Genomic DNA, 22338 nt, shown 5'->3' with positions numbered 1-22338 from the left:
GGGAGTGGGGGCCGAGGGGAGGCTCAGTATCTAACCCTGATGTCTAACCCTGAGCACCAAATGGACACCTGCTCCCTCATCCACCCAGCAATGGGCAGGACCTGGGTCTGCGGGAGGGGTGTCCTGCAGGCCCTGAACATACAGGAGACAGGCAGGGTATCTCAGGCTCTGTACCCCAACCTGGAGCAGCTTCAGTGACAGCAGCCTGGGGCACAGGCGGTCACCCCTACTGGACCCCAGGCACGTGACCGTCTGAAGCTGCCAGGCCTTCATGGCTACTGACCAGGCTGTAGGGGGAGGGCAGGGGGAGACTGTGGGGAAGGTGAGGCCCTGCCCTGAGCAGGTGGGTGTCGGGGGGACCTGAGCACAGGCCCATAGGCTCAGGCACCTCTGGGTCCCTGGGGGATCCCTGCAGCCGCGGCTCTGGGCACCGAGGCCCTCTGGCTGGCATGCCTGGTGCCTGGTGCCTCCCATTCAACCTGGAAGGTGCTGTGGCCCAAGGGTGGCTGCACAAAGGCCTTGGCGGAGGCAGGGACAGACCCACACCCCCAGGACGGGTCTGCAGACGCCTGGGATTCTGTTCCTGTAGCGCTCAGTGCCCTGCTGGGAAGGGTGGGAGACACAGGCAAGGGGAGGCAGTGTCTGCATTCTGGGTAGCAATGGCCTTAAGCGGGACAGGACAGGAATGCTGGCTTAAAGGCCTCTGTGCCATCCGTGGCTGCAGCCGCCAGCCCTTTCACAGGAACAGAGGTGAGGGCCTGGGTCTTATCTGCTCAAAAAAAGCCCCCAGAGGCCTAGGGAGCCAGTGCTCAGAGGTAAAGAGGCCTCTGGAGACAGGGCCAGCACCGAAGGTTGCCCGCCCTCCTAGAGGGAAGGGTGGAGGGAGGAGGCAGGGGAGAGGTCCGGAAGGCTCCTACACACTCCTTCCAGCATGGGAGAGATTGCTCTTTTGGGGAGGGCGCATCCAGACCCCACCTTCAATGCCAATGACCCTGCGGTGGAGACTCATGGGACAGGCGGGTCCCCAGCACTCCCAGCTGCTGCCAGCCTCAGGCCTCAGCTCTGATGACCACCTGCAGCCTCCAAAAGCAACGCACAGGGCCCTGAGCAGGCCCTGAGACAGCCACAGGCAGCGGCCGAGTCTGGAGGGATGGGAGCCTTCCCCTCAGCTCTGGAACCCCACGCCCTCCCTATAGCTTTACACCCTCTTCCAGGTCCCATCTCCATGGCCCTCAGCTGAGCTCTCTGCAGGGGGGCTCTCCCCTGAGCGTTCCTATGTTTAAGGAGACAGTGGCCACATGCTCTGGAGCAGCCAGTATCTGACCCTGTGTCCTCCGCTAGGGGCTGCCATGCTGCTGCCAGGGAACACCTGGCCATGGCATCCACACCTTCACCACGGGCCAGTCCTGCACTCACCTGCACACCTCACCCGTGCACTTGGCAGGGCTTCATGCATACCTGTGCACCAAACCTGCGCCTCACACAGCCATCACCTCACCCGTGCACCTCACCTGTGCCTCACACAGCCATCACCTCACCCGTACACCTCACCTGTGCCTCACACAGCCATCACCTCACCTGTGCACCTCACCTGTGCCTCACACAGCCATCACCTCACCTGTGCACCTCACCTGCGCCTCACACACCCGTACATCTTGCCCATGTACCTCACCTGTGTACCTCACCTGTGCTGCACGCACACTATGCACCTCCCCGCCATCCTCACACCTGGCCCTCTGCTGTCCAGGGAGACTACAGAGAGGCACAGACCATGTACCTGCTGTCTGCAGGCGGATCATGAGCCTGGAGCTGCAGGCATGGCTGCCACACAGGGCCTGGTATGAGAAGCGGCCATCCACTCAGTGTGGCCTTCAGAGGCCAGCAGGCAAGGCCAGGGCCTCAGGCTCTGACCCTGCTTGCCAGCATGTGCCTGAACCTCTGTGCCCTGAGTCTACCCTGCTGGGAGGCCTCTCCTCCCTCCGACCCCTGCCCAATGGTCACACGGAAAGCTTTAGCTTGTCTCAAATGCTCTCAAGGCACCGGGAATACCTCAGAGGCAACAGCAAAGGTGGGAACAGGATTCCAATGGAATCCTGTGGCCTCAGGCCTGGGGAAGGATGCATCCTGGGTCACCAGGGCTGTCACCACCTCCTGGCCCTGAGCCCAATGACACCCAAATACACCTGCAGGACCCATGCTCACTGCCCATGAGACGCTGTCTGCCACCTGCACGCACCCCCTTTCCTGGAACCCAGACACTGATCTTCCCCGGAAAGACCACTCCAGGGGCAGGCACACAACTCAGGGCACCACATCTCCGGTCACATCCCAGGCCCGAACAGTCAGAGCCGACGAGACAGGGACTTTCCCCAACATTTCTGTGAGTCACGCCTGACCTTTCCCGGCAGCCCAGGAGAGCAGGGATGTAAAACCCAAACTCGCCAAAGGAGGTGGCCACCAGGAGGGTTGGTGCCAACCCAGAGACACAGAACTAGAACTAGAGGTGGAGGTGCTGAAACCAGGTCCCGACAACACTGAACCCCTTGATCAAGCTGTACTGAAGCCAGCATCATTATTCCAGTTTTGCTCATACCCAGTTAAGGTGGATTTTCCATCTTTTACAACCAGAAGGTTGTGATACAAGAACAGACACAAAATTCAGTCTGGTGGTCATGCCAGCCCAGCCCACTCCTGCCTCTGAAATGAGGTCACATGCCACCTTGCTACAAATTGCTAAGATGTTTCTTCCTCAGGAAACAGAGGGCTCTGGGGTGGTTCTCTGGGGGATTCAGGCAGGAGTGGAGCACGGGGTGTCCACGGCACTGAGCAGGCCCAGCTGCCATATGCATGTTCACGCCTGACCATTTCTTGTTCTCCCCATCACACACACAGGGATTCTTAGGAGAGGAGGAAATTACTGCCTGGGTGGACAGTAATTGAATCAACACCTGCACAGGCCAGCTGTGTGCCAAGTGGGGGTGGGGGCCGGGAGGTGAGGGGCCAGGAGCCACGCTGGGAAAGGGCAGAGCCGACAGGGCAGCTGCATGAGACCCAGCCTGATCTCGGGAGGTGTCTTGCTCAGGCCTGGGGACAGTCCGCCTCCCTCTGGTCAGAACCCTACTCACCCCAAGCCACTCCTGGGAGCAAAATCCATGGTGCTGACAGAGCCCCAGGAAGGCACACGGGAGGTGGGTGAGTGCCAGCTCCACCAGGGAGGGCTGGGAGGGACTGGCGAGTTGGGGGTTAGGGCCTCCCGCACCTGACCCCACAGGTGATGCCAGGATGTGAGTTCAGTTATTTCAGGGCCGCCTTTTTCACATATTTATTTTTTTGAGATGAAGTTTCACTCTTGTTGCCTAGGCTGGACAGCAGAGTGTAGTGGCGCGATCTCAGCTCACTACAACCTCCACCTCCCAGGTTCAATTGATTCTCCTGCCTCACCCTGGGATTTCAGACACACCACCACCATGCCCAGCTAATTTTTGTATTTTTAGCAGAGACGGGGTCTCACCATGTTGGACAGGCTGGTCTGGAACTCCTGACCTCTGCCCACCTTGGCCTCCCAAAGTGGTGGATTAAAGGCGTGAGCCACCACGCCCGGCCTCTTTCACATATTTTGAGATAGACTCTTGCTCTGTCGCCCAGGCTGGAGTGCAGTGGTGCAATCTCAGCTCATTGCAACCTCTGCCTTCCAGGTTCAGGTGATTCTCCTGCCTCAGCCTCCCAAGTAGCTGGGATTACAGGCATGCGCCACACGCCCAGCTAATTTTTTGTATTTTCAGTAGAGACAGGGTTGCTCCATATTGATCAGGCTGTTCTTGAACTCCCGACCTCAGTTGATTTGCCCACCTCGGCGTCCCAAAATATTGGGATTGCAGGCGTGAGCCACCACACCCAGTGGTGCTCTTTTATTCTTGAGGTGAGATTCACAAATACGATTCCTCTTTTTCCTTTTTACAGACATAGTCTCTCTCTGTCATCCAGGCTGGAGTGTAGCAGGGCAACTCTGGCTCCCTGCAGCCTCTGCCTCCTAGGTTCAAGAGTTCCTCCTGCCTCAGTCTCCCAAGTAGCTGGAACCCCAGGCATAAGCCAGGCATGCCCAGTTAATTTTGCATTTTTTGGTATAGATGGCATTTTGCCATGTTGCTCAGGCTGGTCTTGAGCTCCTGAGCTCAGGCAACCGCCCCCCCCTCAACCTCCCAAAGTGCTGGGATAACAGGCGTGAGCCGCCACGCCCAGTCCATCCATTTTTTTTGAGACAGAGTCTTGCTCTGTCAGCCTGGCTGCAGTGCAGTAGCACAATCACAGCTCACTATAGCCCTGAACTTTAGCACTTAAAGGCTCCTCCTGCCTCAGCCTCCCACGTTGATTAGGGGCCTGGGGACCACAGGTGGTGCCACCACATCCATTTAATTTTCTTACTGTGTTGCCCAGGATTGTGTGACCCCCAGCAATCTTCTGCCTTGGCCTCCCAAAGTGCTGGGATCACGGGCATGAGCCCTGGCGCCCATCCTTGTGTTCCTCTCTCTCGTGCAAGGGGAATGGGGCACTGCTGGGGTTGAAGGTCCAGGCCATGGGGGCTGCCTCCTCCCTGCGAGGCCACACCCAGCAGCACCTCCTCGTCCAGCCCTCTGGACCCCACCCCACCTGTGCTGATGCTCAGAGCCAGGCCCTAGGGTTAGGCTTGGCTGGGTTTCCCCATTTGTCGAAGAAGGGGCACTCAGGAAGCTCCAGTGTGCAGACACCCAGCACGTGGGACACGGGGATAACTGGGCACTGCCTGCCTGGCTAAGATGGGGATGTTGGACCTGCCCCTGCACACAGCCCCTCCTGGCCTGTAAGATCATGGTTTGCTGAGTGACATATTTATCCACAGGCCTCGCCTGCCGAAGAGGTGGCAGAGTCCCGCAGGTCCCACACTGAGGGCCAAGAGAGCATGAGGGACCCTGGGATTCCCACCCAGGATCAGGCCTGAGGGCAGGAGTGGCCATTGCGGGGAGTGGTCAGGGGCCTGGGGTCCACTGCCCTGAGCCAGAGACTAGAGACAAGACAGGAGGGGGCAAGGGGTGGGGTGGTGCCCCCGCAAAGCCTGGGGAAGGCCCTGGGGCCTGTGCTGGGGGAGCCGCTGGGGCAGTGCTCACCACACAGGGCTGCCCTAGGGAAAAAGCACTCAAGGCCCCCAGTCCCCAAGCCCACCTCACACAGAGCAGCCAGGAGAGGAAGCCAGCCCGACCAGCTGGGGGCTCCAACTCAAGCTCCCAGCATTTAAATGAGACCCAAGAGAGAAGCAGGGGTTGGGGGGGCCCCGGGAGGCATGGCCTAAGGCTTGGCCCACTGCGCTGCGCAGCACTGGGAGACTGAGGCTGGGGTGGGCTGGCCTCCTAGGTCCCCATGGCACTGCCTCCCAGCTCCCACCTCCACAACTGTGCCAGCCCATGAAGCTCCAAGATGCTGCCTGATGTCTCTGCCGCCCTGATGGCCCCCAGTGGCACCCAGCCAGGCCCAGGGAGGTGGAGCAGACCTGAGCTGCACCCTCCCCACCTGCAGCACGGTGTCCCCACGCAGAGGACACCCTCCAGCCCCTCACCAGGACCCTCACCCCGGCCCTCGGGCCCACCCTGCTCCAGAGAGGGGTTCCTGCAGGCTGCCCCCTAATGGAAGTACATGTCACCACAGCAGAGGAGGGGGCCTGTTATGGCCCCACAGGGTCCCCATGCACCCCACTCCTTCTGGGTTGGACTGTAGACAGCTGTGGGGACCCCAAGCACCCAGTCACCCTGCTCAGAGTCAGAGGACAAAATGGGTCCAGGGACAAGTGTTCAAACCCATGAGAGAGTTACCCAGGTTAATAATGACTCTCCCCATGAGAGGGAGGGAGGGAGAGACAGAGAGCTAGAGATAAAGAGGGAGACAAAGAGATGGGGGAGAGAGAGACAGACACAGAGATGGAGACAGAGAGGGAGAGAGAGAGACAAAAAGAGAGAAACAGACACAGAGAGGGTGAGAGACAGAAACAGGGAGATAGACACAGCAAGACAGAGACAGGGAGAAAGATGGAGAGAGACAGGTGAGGGTGGGTGAGGGAGCTGGGAAGGGGAGAAGTGGATAAAGAGGGAGAAGACGGAGATGCAGAGAGAGAGGGAGACAGAGGGAGGGGGAGCTGGGGAGAGAGAAGGAGATGGGGAGGGGGCCCCACCCCACCCAGGCGGCCTCACCTGCTGAGTAGGGCTCCTGCTTCTCAGGATAGATAAACTCCTGCCGCTCATACTTGGCCCGGATCCACTGTTCTCGAAGGAGCCTGCCAGGAGAGGAGAGACTGAGCCACTGGGCTGAGGCGGCCTCCAACCCCACACACATGCTGCTCTCTGGGCTGCTGACCCCAAAAGAACTGAGGGGTCAGCCTCCAGGGCACTGGACATGGCTATCAGGTACCCATGCTTCTCAGAGAGCTGAGTGAGATGCCTGCCAGCTTTTTTTTTTTTTTTTTTTAAACGGAGTCTTGCTCTGTCACCCAGGCTGGAGTGCAATGGTGCGATCTCTGCTCACCATAACCTCTGACTCCCAGGTTTAAGCAAGTCTCTGCCTCAGCCTCCCGATAGCTGGGATTACAGGTGTGCACCACTACGCCCGGCTACTTTTGTATTTTTACTAGAGACAGGGTGTCACAATGTTGGCCAGGCTGCTCTCAAACTCCTGACCTCAGGTGATCTGCCCACCTTGGCCTCCCAAAGCGCAGGGATTACAGGTGTGAGCCCCCATACCCAGCCCAGCTTTGGTTTTTAAAACGGTTTGCTCATCAGTTAGTTCCCTCTTTTGATGTCTCCTCTTTATTTACTACTTTTTTTTGAGATGGAGTCTTGCTCTATTGCCCAGGCTGGAATGCAGTGGCATGATCTCAGCTCACTGCAACCTCCACCTCCAGGGTTCAAGCAAGTCTGCCATCTCAGCCTCCTGAGTAGCCAGGATTACAGGCACCTGCCCCCATGCCCAACTAATTTTTATATTTTTAGTAGAGATGGGTTTCCACCATGTTGCCAAGGCTGGTCCTGAACTCCTGACCTCAGGTGATCCACCTGTGTTGGCCTCCCAAAGTGCTGGAGTTACAGGTGTGAGCCACCATGCCTGGCCTTTTCTTCTTTTTTTTAGTGAGATGGTGTCTCACTGTGTTGCCCAGGCTAGAGTGCAGTGGTGCAGTTGCAGCTTACCCCAGTCTTGACCTCCTAGGCTCAGGCGACCCTCCTGCCTCCGCTTCCTCAGTAGCTGGAACCACAGGCACATGCCACCACACCTGGGTAATTTTTTTTTGTAGACACAGGGTCTTGCCATGTTGCCCAGGCTGGTCTCAAACTCCTAGGCTCAAGCGATCCTCCTGCCTTTGCCTCTCATAGTGCTGGGATTTTGGGCATGAGCTACCTCACGCAGCTGAACCCCTCCTTTTCATGTGCACCTCTGTGATGATTAGGGAGGCTGGCTCATCTAGGATTTAGAAAGTAAAAGCCCACCCCAGTCTGCCCGCCCGAGGCCCGGCAGCTTTTTTTTTGAGACAGAGTCTTGCTTTGTCACCAGGCTGGAGTGCAAGATCTCGGCTCACCGCAACCTCCGCCTCCCGGGTTCAAGCAATCCTCCTGCCTCAGCCTCCCAAGTAGCTGGGACTACAGGCTCACGCCACCACACCCAGCTAATTTTTGTATTTTATAGTAGAGGCAGGGGTTTCACCATGTTGGCCAGGATGGTCTCGATCTCACCCACCTCAGCCTCCCGAAGTGCTGGGATTACTAGTGTGAGCCACCATGCTTGACTGACCTTATCTTAACCTGAATTCATCTGCAAAGATCCTATTTTTTTTTTTTAAGTTTAGTTTTTTTTTGTTGTTTTTTTTTTTTGAGGTGGAGTTTTGCTCTTGTTGCACAGTCTAGAGCGCAATGGCAGGATCTCAGCTCTGGCAGGATCTCGGCTCATCGCAACCTCCATCTCCCAGGTTCAAGCGATTCTCCTGCCTCTGCCTCCCAAGCAGCTGGGATTACAGGCTCCCACCACCATGCCCAGCTACTTTTGTATTTTTACTAGAGATGGGGTTTCTCCATGTTGGACAGGCTGGTCTTGAACTCCTGACCTCAGGTGATCCGCCTGCCTAGGCCTCCCAAAGTGCTGGGATTACAGGCGTGAGCCACTGTGCCCAGCCGATTCTATTTCTTTTCTTTCTTTTAGAGACAGGGTCTCACTGTGTCTTCCAGGCTGGGGTGCAACAGTGCAATCACAGCTCACTGCAGCCTCCAACTCTGGCACTCTAGGATCCTCCTGCCTCGGCCTCCCGAGCAGCTGGGACTAGAGGTGTGCACCACGACAGCTTGGCTAAGTTTTTAATTTTTTGTAGAGACAAGAGCTCAGTATGTTGCCCAAACTGGTCTGGAACTCCTGGGGTCAAGCAGTCCTCCCACCTGGGCCTCCTACAGAGCTGAGATTACAGGCGTGAGCCTTGTGTCCGGCCCCTATTTCCAAGTAAGTTCACCTTCACAGGTGCTGCGGGTTAAGACTTGAACACGTCTTTTTGGGGACACCAGGCAGCCACCTGAGCTGCTCTGGCTGTGTGACCGCAGAGGCATTGCCCCCCCAGCACCCAGCATCCTGTCTGCAACCCGAGGGTCACAGAGCAGCCTCTTGGAGCCATAGGAGAACCCCAGGCTATAGTGTGGAAGCCAGGGGCTTCTGGACAAGAGGCAGGTGCCAGGGATGGCTTTGACAACCACACCTGCCAAAAGCCCTCAGGGCAGGGCACCCACGGGGTCTGCAGCCCTGCCCTGGTGCAGATTCCGCCCTGTGTCCATCCCTGAGTGTCCGTCCCTGAGTGTCCGTCCCTGAGTGTGCCTTCTGCCCGAGTTCGGCCGGCTTCTGCTGCATGGATTTCAGGACCCCGTCAACACCCTTCCTGGAGGCTTTGCCTCTCAGGAAAGTGACCCCGCAGAGTCCTAGCTTTGCTTTTACACAGTGAATGAGTGGCTCATACAGGTGGGTTTTTTCCCTTTTTATTACAGGGAAAATAGCCAGGGTGGTGCTCACAGCCCCGCACCTGCCACTCAGCCCCCGGCCCTGGCCCCTGTTGGCCATTCCAGGTGTTTATGAGGCTGCCACCACCTGAACTGCACCCCCATCCTACAGGGAGACCTGCCCCCAGGGCCTGAGTGTGCCTTGAGTTGGAAATATCGTGGTTGCAGTTTAGTTAAGATGAGGCCACACAGGAGCAAGGTGGCCTCCAATCAATGTGCCAGGAGCCCTTAGGAAGGGGAATTAGGACACAGATGGGCACACAGGATCCACCATGTGAGGACACGCCCCAGAGAGGCCTCGTGAGAAGCAGCCTCCAACCTCCAGCCTCCAGAGCAGGGAGAAAGTAGATTTCTGTTGCTCTGGGCTGCTGGGCATGTGTTTCTGCATTCTGGGAGCCCCAGACATGAATGCAGAGCCCTGTCCAGCCTGGACACAGGGGTGCTTGCTGGGATGGGAAGAGAGGAGCCCCCCAGCCAGTGCTGCCAGCAGCTGAGGGCTCGCCCTGTTCACCCCTCGCCACACAGGAAGCGGGGAGGGGCCAGTTTCCACCCAGAAATAAAACCAAGCAGAGCAGCCACACGACTTTCTTTCCCCGATGTCAAGATAGAAACTCGAGGGCCCTGAGGGTGACACAGGAAAAGGCGGGTCCCGGCCTCTGAGTCACAGGCCTGTGCTAAAGATAATCACATGGGACCCTCTGCACTCCCCTGGGGGCTCACCCTCCCCTGTTATGTCGGGGGAAACTGAGGTCCTGGGCCTCTACCTGGCTGGAGGCAGGTAGGGTGCCTGTCCTACCTGGAGCTACCCCCAGTGTGTCACAGCCGGGAAGCCACAGGGCATGGTGTGGGGACCTTCCAGGACCCTGCTCCGGGACCATGCCCACCACTCTTAGCTCCTGCAAAGATGCCACCCTCCAGGCTACACAGCAGGACCACGCTGCACCCCCCCCCAGGCTACACAGCAGATCCACACTGCACCCCCACACCCTCCAGGCTACACAGCAGGACGATGCTGCACCCCCTCGCCACCCTCCAGGCTACACAGCAGGACCACGCTGCACTGCCACCCCCCCACCCTCCAGGCTACACAGCAGGACCATGCTGCACCGCCCCCCGGAGGCTACAGAGCAGGACCACACTGCACCCCCCCACCACTCTCCAGGCTACACAGCAGGTCCACAATGCACCCCCCCCCGCCACCCTCCAGGCTACACAGCAGGACCATGCTGCACTGCCCCCCCCCACTCCAGGCTACACAGCAGGACCATGCTGCACCGCCCCCCCCCACTCCAGGCTACACAGCAGGACCACACTGCACCCCCCCACCACTCTCCAGGCTACACAGCAGGTCCACACTGCACCCGCCCCCTACTCCAGGCTACACAGCAGGACCACACTGCACCGCCCCACCCCACCCTCCAGGCTACACAGCAGGTCCACGATGCACCCCCTTCCAGTTACACAGCAGGTCCAGGCTGCACCCACCCCCCCAGGCTACACAGCAGGACCACGCTGCACTCCCCCATCCTCCAGGTTACACAGCAGGTCCATGCTGCAACCACCCCCCGCAACTCTCCAGGCTACACAGCAGGTCCATGCTGCATTCCCCCCCAGGTTACACATCGGGTCCACACTGCAGCCCCCCAGGTTACATAACAGGTCCAGGCTGCACTCCCCCCTCCAAGTTACACAGCAGGTTCATGCTGCACTCCCTGATATGCCCACCATGCCGCAGCATCCAGGGCTCACACAGGCTTCACACCCCACCCCAGATGGTGGGTGTCAGCCCCAGGAACTTCCTCACCCAGGACCCAACAGCAGCAGCCCCCAGCCCACAGAGCACAACTCCCCCAGGCCCCGCACCCATGTCTACTCCTGGTCCCGGCTCAGAACAGCCCAAGAGTGAGAAGAGGAGGAACTCGAGGCAATGACCCAAGCCACAGAGCAGCCGGGGGTGGGGTGATAAAATAATGTATTGAAAATAGCTGTGCTGGGGCTCCCTGATTCATACTGAGAACCTGCAGGGCGGGGCTAGGGTTTCCCTATGAGAGCTGGGGCAGAGGAGGAGCTGCTGGCACCCAGGGTCTCAGGATGCAGGCACAAGGGGCCAGGGCCCCAGGCCTACCCTTGTGGGAGGGGAGAGGTGAACAGAGGGGCTGAGCCAACAGCCTCAGTCTCCTCAGCGGCGACATGGGAACTGCAGCTGGACCTGTCTCCAGGTTTCAGGGAGGCTCATCAAGAAAACGCCTGTCGCTGGGTGCGGTGGCTCACACCTGTAATCCCAGCACTTTGGGAGGCCGAGGCGGGTGGATCACGACATCAAGAGATCGAGATCATCCTGGTCAACATGGTGAAACCCCCGTCTCTACTAAAAATACAAAAAATTAGCTGGGCATGGTAGCGTGTGCCTGTAATCCCCACTACTTGGGAGGCTGAGGCAGAAGAATTGCCTGAACCCAGGAGGCGGAGGTTGCAGTGAGCCGAGATCGCGCCATTGCACTCCAACCTGGGTAACAAGAGCGAAACTCCGTCTCAAAAAAAAAAAAAAAAAAAAGAAAACGCCTACCACATGAGGAGACTGGGGCCGGGCACAGTGACCCCTTAAAATAACAAATCAACATGCAGCAAAGAAACTACGGCACTCATGGCCTGAGCACCCCTCAGCCCTGCTCCCTGCAACAACCTAGACAGCCCTTCACCAAGACCCAGGGAGGCCAGCTGGCACTGTGATCCCAGCACTTTAGGAGGCTGAGGCAGGAGGATCACTGGAGCCCAGGAATTTTCCACCAGCCTGGGCAACATAGAGAGACCCCCCTGTCTCTGTATTAAAAAGAAAAAAAAGAAAAGCCCAGGGTGGTCTGTAGGGTTAGCAGCCAGGAAGTCCGTCCCTCCTCCCTCCTCCTCCTCCCTCTTGCTCCTCCCTACCCTGCTCCCCACCCGCCTTCCATATTCTCCAAGAGGCCCTCGGATCCAGTGAGGACACCTGACCCCGCTGCCCCCTCAAGGAGCTCACTGCAAGGGGCACAGACCCCAGGCAGGGCCCTAGATGCCAGGGAAGGCCTCTGGTAACTGCAGTCCCCCCAGCAGCTCCGTGGTGGACTCTCTCACCCCCGTGTCAGGGCAGAGCCAGCAACAGCACTCAGGCCCCTGGGGCTGGGAGGCCAGGGGTCTCTGCTTTTCTGCCGCACGGTGGCTCACACTGAACCCTGCACCCAGCCCATTCTCGCGGTGTCACTGCGGGGTGGGCCCTCCAGTGAGTGGGTTCACGGAGCGAGTCAACAGAGGGAGCTGCTGAGTAGACAAGAAGCTGGGCGCTGCCGGGGGCTGGGATTGAGCTGGGGCTGGAACCCGGCAAGAAGCTCGGGGCCGGAGGGCACCCAGGGGGCCACATGTCCCTTCCTTGTGACAGGCAAGAGGTTGGTGTGAGCACAGTCAGGCCAGGCCCTGTGTGGCTGTCACCTGTCATTCCCACTGGCTGAGTAGATGGGGAGATTGACGCTTCGAAGGCGGGTGTTGGCAGAGGTGGCTGGTGCGAAGTTCCGAAGCAGGCCTCTCTCCACAACCCCCTGACCATAGTATGCCAGAGGATGGGGTCCCAGGCTTCCCTGACAGGGCCACCGGAACCCATGTCCATTCCTGCCCCGAGGAGCCAGGGCAGGCCCCAAACAACAGCAGCCCCTCACATCCTCCTCCCAGACCTCGGGGAGTACCCAGGAGGCCCCCTCAGATCCACTTGAGATCCCTAAGGCCCCAGTGAACCTGGGTGGACTGCAGCTACTGATGCAGAATGCCCTTCGCAGTCCTGCCCTGGCGCCTCCTGCCCCCCCCACCCCAGAAGCAAAGCCCAGTGGCAGGCAGTGGATGCAGGTGGCATGTCAGGGTCTGGGGGGCACAGCTGCAGCTCCTTCTCCCTGAACCCTGTGGGTGGCACCCACCAACCCACCCTCCTGGGTCCTCCCGGGGCCATCTCAGAGCCACCCCTCGCTGTTTACCGCAGCCCTGACAAGGCCCCTTTGTACTCACTGGCAGTCGGAGAGCGTGGGCCGGTAGTAGAAGGAGGGCACTTTGGACTCGAACTTGGCTCTCGAAGCATCATTCCCATGACAGGCCATGAACTGCAAGAGAGGGGCATCCGGGTCAGAGGCCTGGGGTCCCGGGGGCAGCCAAGGGGTGCCGGCTGCACTCGGGGCCCTCACCACAGGGACCCAGCAGACCCAAGGCTCTGAGGGCTCCGCCAGTGCCAGGACGGGAACCCCCACCTCCTCCCACCCCAGGGACACCATTTCTGAGTGATCAACCCTCCCCTGGCACTGGAAGGAGCCAGCATCCCTAAAGATGGGGTCCTGGCAAAGGGGGCCCAGGGGCCATTCCTCTCTTGAGGATGGGTCTGAGGTCTGCCCCACTGTTTCAATCTCTGAGTCCACCTATGCCAGGCATCCCATGGGAGAGAGCTGGCTGCATCCTGTGACCCCCATCTCTGCCCCAGAGAGGCAGGGGATCCTCGTTCACCCAGCTCCCTAGCTCACATGTAGCAAGGACCCCACAGGTGCCAGACATGGGCTGCTGAGAGAGAGACCCAGACCCAGCCCAGACAGAGTCTCTGAGGCCCACACACGGCAGAGACCCAGAACACGTTTACAAAGCATAGAACAGGCTGAGGGAGAAGGAAATGGCGCTGGGAAGAAGGGGAGGTCTCTGGGAGGCCGTCACACGAACTGTGCTCCTGGCAGATGCAAACAACCTTTAGGTGGATGCTGGCAATGGTGTGCTGAGCAGGGAAAGTGGGGCTGGCAGGCCGGGGCAAGGGGCCCCACTGTACCCCACACCAGCCCTGAGGGCATGGGACGGTTCAGTTTGCCGTGCTCTAAGCCCCCGGGGCAGCTGCTGTTTGCACTTTCCAGCTCGTTGAACGCCACTCAGCTGAGGCTGCGGCCAGGCCCAGCCAAACAGAAGTCCCCTCACATCACCTGCTCCCAGGACCACTCAGCTGCAAACAGGGAGGACTCAGAGGAGCAGCTGGAAAAGTCACAAGCAACACGAGGTTGGCACCAAATTACAATTCAAAAACCAGTGGCTTTTCATAGAAAGCACCATCCCTTAGAAGACAGAATCGTAGGAAAGCTCCCATCTCCAACAGCAATGGGGCAAGGCACCCGGGCCGCTGGATGAGCAATGCCCCAGGTCTCCATGAAGAAAAGCTGCAGGTGCTCCTAAGGACACAGAAAGACCTCGGCCAGAGACACAGGGAGGCGGGAAAACGTCTCCTTAGGGAAGTCGACACGTTTTTTATAATTGTCAAAAACCGCAATAGAATTTATTATTATTTTACCTAAAAATGGTTCTAAAATTTATTTTATTTTTTATTTTTTTATTTTTAAGAGATGGGGTTTCACCATATTGGTCAGGCTGGTCTCGAACTCCTGACCTCAGGTGATCCACCCACCTCGGCCTCCCAAAGTGCTGGGATTACAGGCGTGAACCACCACGCCCAGCCCGGTTCTAAAATTTAAAAAGTTAGCAAGGGCTGGCCGGGGAGATGGGTTCACGTCTATAATCCCAGCACTTTGGGAACCCGAGGCAGGAGAACCACTTGAGCCCAGAAGGTCAAGACCAGCCTGGGCAACATAGTGAGACCCTGTCTCTCAAAAAAAAAAAATTAGCCAGGTGTGGTGGTACACACCTGTGGTCCCAGCTACTCAGGAGACTAAAGTGAGAGGATGGCCTGAGGCTGGGATATTGAGGTTGCAGTGAGTTATGAATGCGCCACTGAACTCCAGCCTGGCTGGGCGTGGTGGCTCACGCCTGTAATCCCAGCACTTTGGGAGGCCAAGGTGGGAGGATCCCTTGAGCCCAAGAGGTCAAGCCTACAGTGATCTGTGGTTACACTACTGCACTCCAGCCTAGGAAACACAGCAAGACCCTATCTCTGCCAAAAAATAAAAGTAAAATAAAAAATAAAACGGGTAAGGTTTTAAAATTATTTTTACATATATTTTTATTACGTATATATATATATGTACATGTAAATTTGTTTTAATAGAGATGTGGTTCTACTTTGTTGTCCAAACTGGTCTCAAGCTCCTGGGCTCAAGCTATCCTCCCACCTCAGCCTAAAAATGGGTAAGGATTTGAATGGACATTTCTCCAAAGAAGATATACAAATGGCCACTCAGCCCACATTAAGGCACTCAACATTGTTAGGCGTCAGGAGAATGCAGGTCAAACCTGCAGTAAGCTACCACCTGTCCCCACAAGGATGGCAGGATCAAAGCCGCACGGGGAAGCACACTGGAGAGGATGTGGAGATCAGAGCCCCCTATGCTGCTTCTGGGAACCTGCAGCTGTGGTGAGAAACGATCCCGAGGTTCCTCAAAGTGCTCAACACACAGTTCCCATAGAGCCCAGCAATTCCTCTGCACCTTAAGAGACGTGAAGACACAAAGACCCGCACATGAATGTTCACAGAAGCTTCTCCATGACAGTCATACGGTAACAAGCCCCATATCCATGAACAGAAGCACAGATCAACTAAATAAAATCGAGGCGGGGCACGGTGGCTCATGCCTATAATCCCAGCACTTTAGGAGGCCGAGGAGTGTGGATCACGAGGTCAAGAGATCGAGACCATCCTGGTCAACATGGTGAAACCCCGTCTCTACTAAAAATACAAAAAATTAGCTGGGCATGGTGGCGTGTGCCTGTAGTCCCAGCTACTCAGGAGGCTGAGGCAGGAGAATCACCTAAACCCAGGAGGCAGAGGTTGCGGTGAGCCAATATCGTGCCGTTGCACTCCAGCCTGGGTAACAAGAGCAAAACTCTGTCTCAAAAAAATTAATTAATTAATTAATTAATTAAAATAAAATTGAGCCACATGATGGAGGGTCAGTCGGCCATAAAGAGGAAGGCTGGCCAGGCACGGTGGCTCACGCCTGTCATCCCAGCACTTTGGAAGGCAGAGGCGGGCAGACCACTTAAGGTCAGGAGTTCAAGACCAGCCCGAGAAACATGGGGAGATCCCATCTCTCCTGAAAATACAAAAATTAGCCGGTGTGCTGGCAGGCGCCTGTAGTCCCAGCGATGCGGGAGGCTGAGGCAGGAGAATCGCTTGAACCCAGGAGGTGGAGGTTGCAGTGAGCAGAGATTGCACCACTGCACTCTAGCCTGGGTGGCAGCAAGATTCCATCTCAAAAAAAAAAAAGAGGAATGCAATTCCAACACACGCTATGACGCAGGTGGTCCTTGGACGCATAGTGCTCGTGAAGGAAACTAGACCCAAAGCACCACGTATTGGCTGAACGTGGTGGCTCATGCCTGTGATCCCAGCACTTTGGGAAGCCGAGGTGGCAGGATCACTTGAGCTGGGGAGTTTGGGACCAGCCTGAGCAACACAGTGAGACCCTGTCTCAAAAAAAAAAAAAAAGATCACATGTTATGTGATTGCATCTGTCTGAAACATTCAGAACAAGCAAATCTGCAGAGACATGAAGCAGGTCTGTCTACATCCAGTAATGGCTGGGCGGGGGTGATGGAAGAGTGGTGAGCATGGGGCTGGGTTGGGAAATTAAGATGTTCTGAAATTAGACAGTGGTGATGGTCATGCAGCTCCAGCTTCACTAAAATGACTGAACTGTACAATTTATAGGAATGAAATGTATAATAATTATACCTCAATAAAACTGTTATTAAAAAATAACCCTCGGCTGGGCACAGTGGCTCATGCCTGTAATCCCAGCACTTTGGGAGGCCCAGGCTGGTGGATCACCTGAGGTCAGGAGTTTGAGACCAGCCTGGCCAACATGGTGAAACCCTGTCTCTACTAAAAATACAAATATTAGCTAGGTGTGGTAGCAGGTGCCTGTAGTCCCAGCTACTCAGGAGGCTGAGGGAGGAGAATCGCTTGAACCTGGGAGGTGGACGTTGCAGTGAGCTGAGATTATGCCACTGCACTCCAGCCTGGACGACAGAGTGACACTTGGTCTTTAAAAAAAAAAAAATGGAAAAGAAGAAAAAAAGGCCAGGCACAGTGGCTCACACCTGTAATCCCAGCACTTTGAGAGGCCCTTGTGGGCAGATCATGAGATCAGGAGTTCATTGAGACCGGCCTGGCCAATATGGTGAAACCCCGTTTCTACTATAAATAGAAAAATTAGCTGGGCATGGTGGCATGCATCTGCAGTATCAGTTGAACCCAGGAGCAGAGGCTGCAGTGAGCTGACATCTCGCTGCTGTACTCCAGCCTGGGCAACAAGCAAAACTCTGTCTCAAAAAAAAGAAAAAAAAACCCTCAGGGTTAGGCGAGGTGGCTCACACCTGTAATCCCAGCACTTGTGATACCGAGCTAGGTGGATCACTGGAGGCCAGAAGTTCAAGACAGCCTGGGCAACACAGTGAGACCCCCATCTCTACAAAGAATACAAAAGTTAGCCAGATGTGGGGCTGCGCATCTGCACTTCCAGCCACTTAGGAGGCTCAAGTGAAAGGATCACTTGAGCCCAGGAGCTTGAGGCTGAAGTGAGCTGTGATTGAGCCACTGCACCCCTGCCTGGGCGACAGAGAAGGCCTATTTATGTATGCTATAGACCCTAAAACCACAAAAGAAAAAGGTTGACCACTTGGATTACGTCAAAGTAAAAAATTTCCATGGCAAAAACCACCATGAGAAAATTTGAAAGACAACCTAGAAAAACATGTGTTTAATATCTCAAAGGGTTAATTTCCCTAACATACCAGAAACCCCTGGAAGATGAAAACAGCTAACATTGCAGAAGAAAGGCAGGCAAAGGTTTGATGGGACATTGCACAGCAAGAAAACACAGGGCCGGACACTTTGGGAGGCCGAGGCAGGCAGATCACCTGAGGCCAGGAGTTCAAGACAAGCCTGGCCAATATGGTAAAATCCTGTCTCTACTAATATTATAAAAATTAGCCAGGCATGGTGGCGGGTGCCTGTAATCTCAGCTGCTTGGGAGGCTGAGGCAGGAGAATTGCTTGAACCCCGGAAGTGGAGGTTGCAGTAAGCCAAGATTGTGCCACTGCACTGCAGCCTGGGCAACAGAGCAAGACCCTATCTCAAAAAAAAGCAAGAGATCCTGAGAACCTCTCACCCATCAGGGTAGCAAAGGAGGAGGTGGAGGCAACATCCCCGTGGCGTGTGGGGGCATGTGAGCAGTTACAGTGGAGAGTCTGGCAAACATCTCTCCAGAAATACCGAGCCACGTAACTTTTCAACTTCCACTTTCACTTCTAGGAATTTAGGCCACCAATACACTTCCAAATGTGCAAAGTCAGGCGTCTGTGAGGCTGCTCGCTGGCCGGGTGGTCACAGCAGGCTGGAAACAACCTGTTTGTCCAGCCTAAGGGTTCGCGGCAAGCAGGTCATGGTTCAGGAGGGCAAGGAGCTCCACGAGCACCCAACAGGCAAAGAATGTCTCTTAGAAGCACAGACTAGGCCAGGCGCCGTGGCACATGCCTGTCATCACAGCATTTTGGGAAGTTCATTTGCGCCCAGGAGTTCGAGACCAGCCTGGCCAACACAGCAACACCCATCACTATAATTTTTTTTTTTCAATTAGCCAGGGCATGGTGGCTCACATATGTATAATCCCAGGGCTTTGGAAGGCCGAGGCGGGCAGATGATCTGAGGCCAAGAGTTCAAGACCAGCCTGGCCAACATGGCAAAACCCCGTCTTTATTAAAAATACAAAACTTAGCCAGGCATGGTGGCATGCACCTGTGATCCCAGCTACTCAAGAGGCTGAAGCAGGAGAATCACTTGAACATGGGAGGTACAGGTGGCAGTGAGCTGAGATTGCGCCACTACACTCAAGCCTGGGTGACAGAGTGAGACTCCATCTCAAAAAATAAACAAATAAATAAATTAGCCAAGCATGGTGGTGTATGCCTGGGGTCCTAGCTACTCCTCAGGTGGCTGAGGCAGGAGAATCACCTGCACCCAGGAGTTCGAGGCTGTAGTGAGCTATGATAGTGCCACTGTACTTGACCCTGTCTCAAAAAGAAGAAAAAGAGAGAGAGAGAGAAAGGAAGGAAGGAAAGGAGGGAGGGAGGAAGGGAAGGAAGGAAGGAGGAAGGGAAGATAAGGAGGGAGGGAACATAAAGAGGGAGGGAGGGAGGGACGGAGGGGGGCCCACGTGGACCCCTGGCTGCCTGGCAAAGGTGGGAGTGGCGCTCAGAGGCGGGAGACAGGGAAGGAGACAGCTTCCTTCTGCAACTGCCCTTGAAACCTGCTAAATATGTCACTAAATAGTCAAAATACATTAAATAAGGTAGAGACGACCCATGTGTCCATCAGAGGGTGAATGAAAAAACAAAACGTGTTCCATCCACACAAGGAAGTGTTATCAGCCTTGAAAGGAACAAAGCTCTCCCGTGGGCTGCAGTATGGATGGACCTCGGGACCTGGCGCCGAGCCATCCCATTTTTAAAGGTCCAGGACTGGCAAATCTACACAGAGAGAAAGTGGATAGGTGGCTGGGCAGGAGGTGAGAGCCAAAAGGGACGGAATTTCTTTTTGGGGTGATGAAATGCTCTAAAATCGGCTGTGGTGATGGCTGCGCAACTGTGAATTGACTAAAGACCCTTCCACTGTGCACTTTACATGGTGAATGCTATGGCTGTGAATTGACTAAAGACCCTTCCACTGTGCACTTCACATGGTGAATGGTATGGCTGTGAATTGACTAAAGACCCTTCCACTGTGCACTTCACATGGTGAATGGTATGGCTGTGAATTGACTAAAGACCCTTCCACTGTGCACTTTACATGGTGAATGCTATGGCTGTGAATTGACTAAAGACCCTTCCACTGTACACTTCACATGGTGAATGCTATGGCTGTGAATTGACTAAAGACCCTTCCACTGTGCACTTCACATGGTGAATGCTATGGCTGTGAATTGACTAAAGACCCTTCCACTGTGCACTTCACATGGTGAATGCTATGGCTGTGAATTGACTAAAGACCCTTCCACTGTGCACTTCACATGGTGAATGCTATGGCTGTGAATTGACTAAAGACCCTTCCACTGTGCTCTTCACATGGTGAATGGTATGGCTGTGAATTGACTAAAGACCCTTCCACTGTGCACTTTACATGGTGAATGGTATGGCTGTGAATTGACTAAAGACCCTTCCACTGTGCACTTTACATGGTGAATGCTATGGCTGTGAATTGACTAAAGACCCTTCCACTGTGCACTTCACATGGTGAATGCTATGGCTGTGAATTGACTAAAGACCCTTCCACTGTGCTCTTCACATGGTGAATGCTATGGCTGTGAATTGACTAAAGACCCGTCCACTGTGCTCTTCACATGGTGAATGGTATGGCTGTGAATTGACTAAAGACCCTTCCACTGTGCACTTCACATGGTGAATGGTATGGCTGTGAATTGACTAAAGACCCTTCCACTGTGCACTTCACATGGTGAATGGTATGGCTGTGAATTGACTAAAGACCCTTCCACTGTGCACTTCACATGGTGAATGCTATGGCTGTGAATTGACTAAAGACCCTTCCACTGTACACTTCACATGGTGAATGCTATGGCTGTGAATTGACTAAAGACCCTTCCACTGTACACTTCACATGGTGAATGCTATGGCTGTGAATTGACTAAAGACCCTTCCACTGTGCACTTCACATGGTGAATGGTATGGCTGTGAATTGACTAAAGACCCTTCCACTGTGCACTTCACATGGTGAATGCTATGGCTGTGAATTGACTAAAGACCCTTCCACTGTGCACTTTACATGGTGAATGGTATGGCTGTGAATTGACTAAAGACCCTTCCACTGTGCACTTCACATGGTGAATGGTATGGCTGTGAATTGACTAAAGACCCTTCCACTGTGCACTTTACATGGTGAATGCTATGGCTGTGAATTGACTAAAGACCCTTCCACTATGCTCTTCACATGGTGAATGGTATGGCTGTGAATTGACTAAAGACCCTTCCACTGTGCACTTTACATGGTGAATGCTATGGCTGTGAATTGACTAAAGACCCTTCCACTGTGCACTTCACATGGTGAATGCTATGGCTGTGAATTGACTAAAGACCCTTCCACTGTGCACTTCACATGGTGAATGGTATGGCTGTGAATTGACTAAAGACCCTTCCACTGTGCACTTCACATGGTGAATGGTATGGTTGTGAATTGACTAAAGACCCTTCCACTGTGCACTTCACATGGTGAATGGTATGGTTGTGAATTGACTAAAGACCCTTCCACTGTGCTCTTCACATGGTGAATGGTATGGCTGTGAATTGACTAAAGACCCTTCCACTGTGCACTTCACATGGTGAATGGTATGGCTGTGAATTGACTAAAGACCCTTCCACTGTGCACTTCACATGGTGAATGCTATGGCTGTGAATTGACTAAAGACCCTTCCACTGTGCACTTCACATGGTGAATGCTATGGCTGTGAATTGACTAAAGACCCTTCCACTGTGCACTTCACATGGTTAATGCTATGGCTGTGAATTGCATCTCAGGAGAGCCGTTGTTTTAAAAGTTTTATAAAAGAATTGGGGGAAAAAACATAAAATGTGAAGAAAAGGAAAGAAGAGGAGAATCCCTGGTTCCTGGCCCCACAACCTCGGTCCAGTTCTCTGTGACAGCCACCTTGGGCCTGCTTCTCCCTGTGGGGTGGGAGCAGGCTTAGCCCTCGGATACCCCAGGTGACCACCAGCCCAGGAAGGGGCAAGGGGCCTGAGTGCAGGGGGCCACACGGGGCCCAGTACAGCCCCCACCCCACAGAGTCCGAGCAAGAAGCCAGGCTGAGACCCAGCTCTGCCCAGGGCTGGGGTGCAGCTGCTCTCAGGAGCCAAGCCCCCAGGTCTGCCTGAGATTAATCTTTGGTTTTCATCGCACAAGTGAATGTGCAGACAACAGAATGGGGATGGAAACTTTTCGTGGCCCCAGCTTGGTGCTCTCCTGAGGGCCCCATCACACTTGGTCTCTGTGGGAGGAATCAGAGCTTTCCTTTTTTTTTTTTGAGATGGAGTCTTGCTCTGTTGTCAAGGCTGGAGTGCAGTGGCACAATCCTGGCTCACGGCAACCTCCACCTCTTGGGTTCAAGCAATTCTCCTGCCTCAGCTTCCCGAGTAGCTGGGATTACAGATGCCCGCCATGACACCTGGCTAATTTTTGTATTTTTAGTAGAGACGGGGTTTCACCATGCTGGGATTACAGGTGTGAGTCACCTCACCCAGCCAAGGGGTTTCCTAATAACACATGCGGTGGGCCCTCCCCAGCCTTCCTCTCCGG

General features: G+C 55.2%; 1 protein-coding gene across 2 annotated transcripts in view; it reads right to left on the bottom strand.

Annotated features, from left to right (window-relative positions):
* The window catches only part of ADAP1 (ArfGAP with dual PH domains 1), a 57837-nt gene that overhangs the window by 14022 nt on the left and 21477 nt on the right, over positions 1 to 22338 (bottom strand). For both annotated transcript variants that reach the window (XM_035290164.3, XM_035290160.3), the window contains 2 exons: positions 13068 to 13159; positions 6216 to 6298 (listed from right to left, as the gene is read on the bottom strand). In XM_035290164.3, the coding sequence (XP_035146055.1) occupies positions 6216 to 6298; positions 13068 to 13156 (172 nt within the window). In that variant the 5' untranslated portion in view covers positions 13157 to 13159. The remainder of the gene's footprint in view (positions 1 to 6215; positions 6299 to 13067; positions 13160 to 22338) is intronic.

Source organism: Callithrix jacchus, chromosome 2 (genome assembly GCF_049354715.1).
Source record: "Callithrix jacchus isolate 240 chromosome 2, calJac240_pri, whole genome shotgun sequence".
Taxonomy (NCBI): Eukaryota; Metazoa; Chordata; class Mammalia; order Primates; family Cebidae; genus Callithrix; species Callithrix jacchus.
The sequence above is the reverse complement of the archived record's forward strand: the minus strand, read 5'-3'. Positions and strand labels throughout refer to the sequence as shown.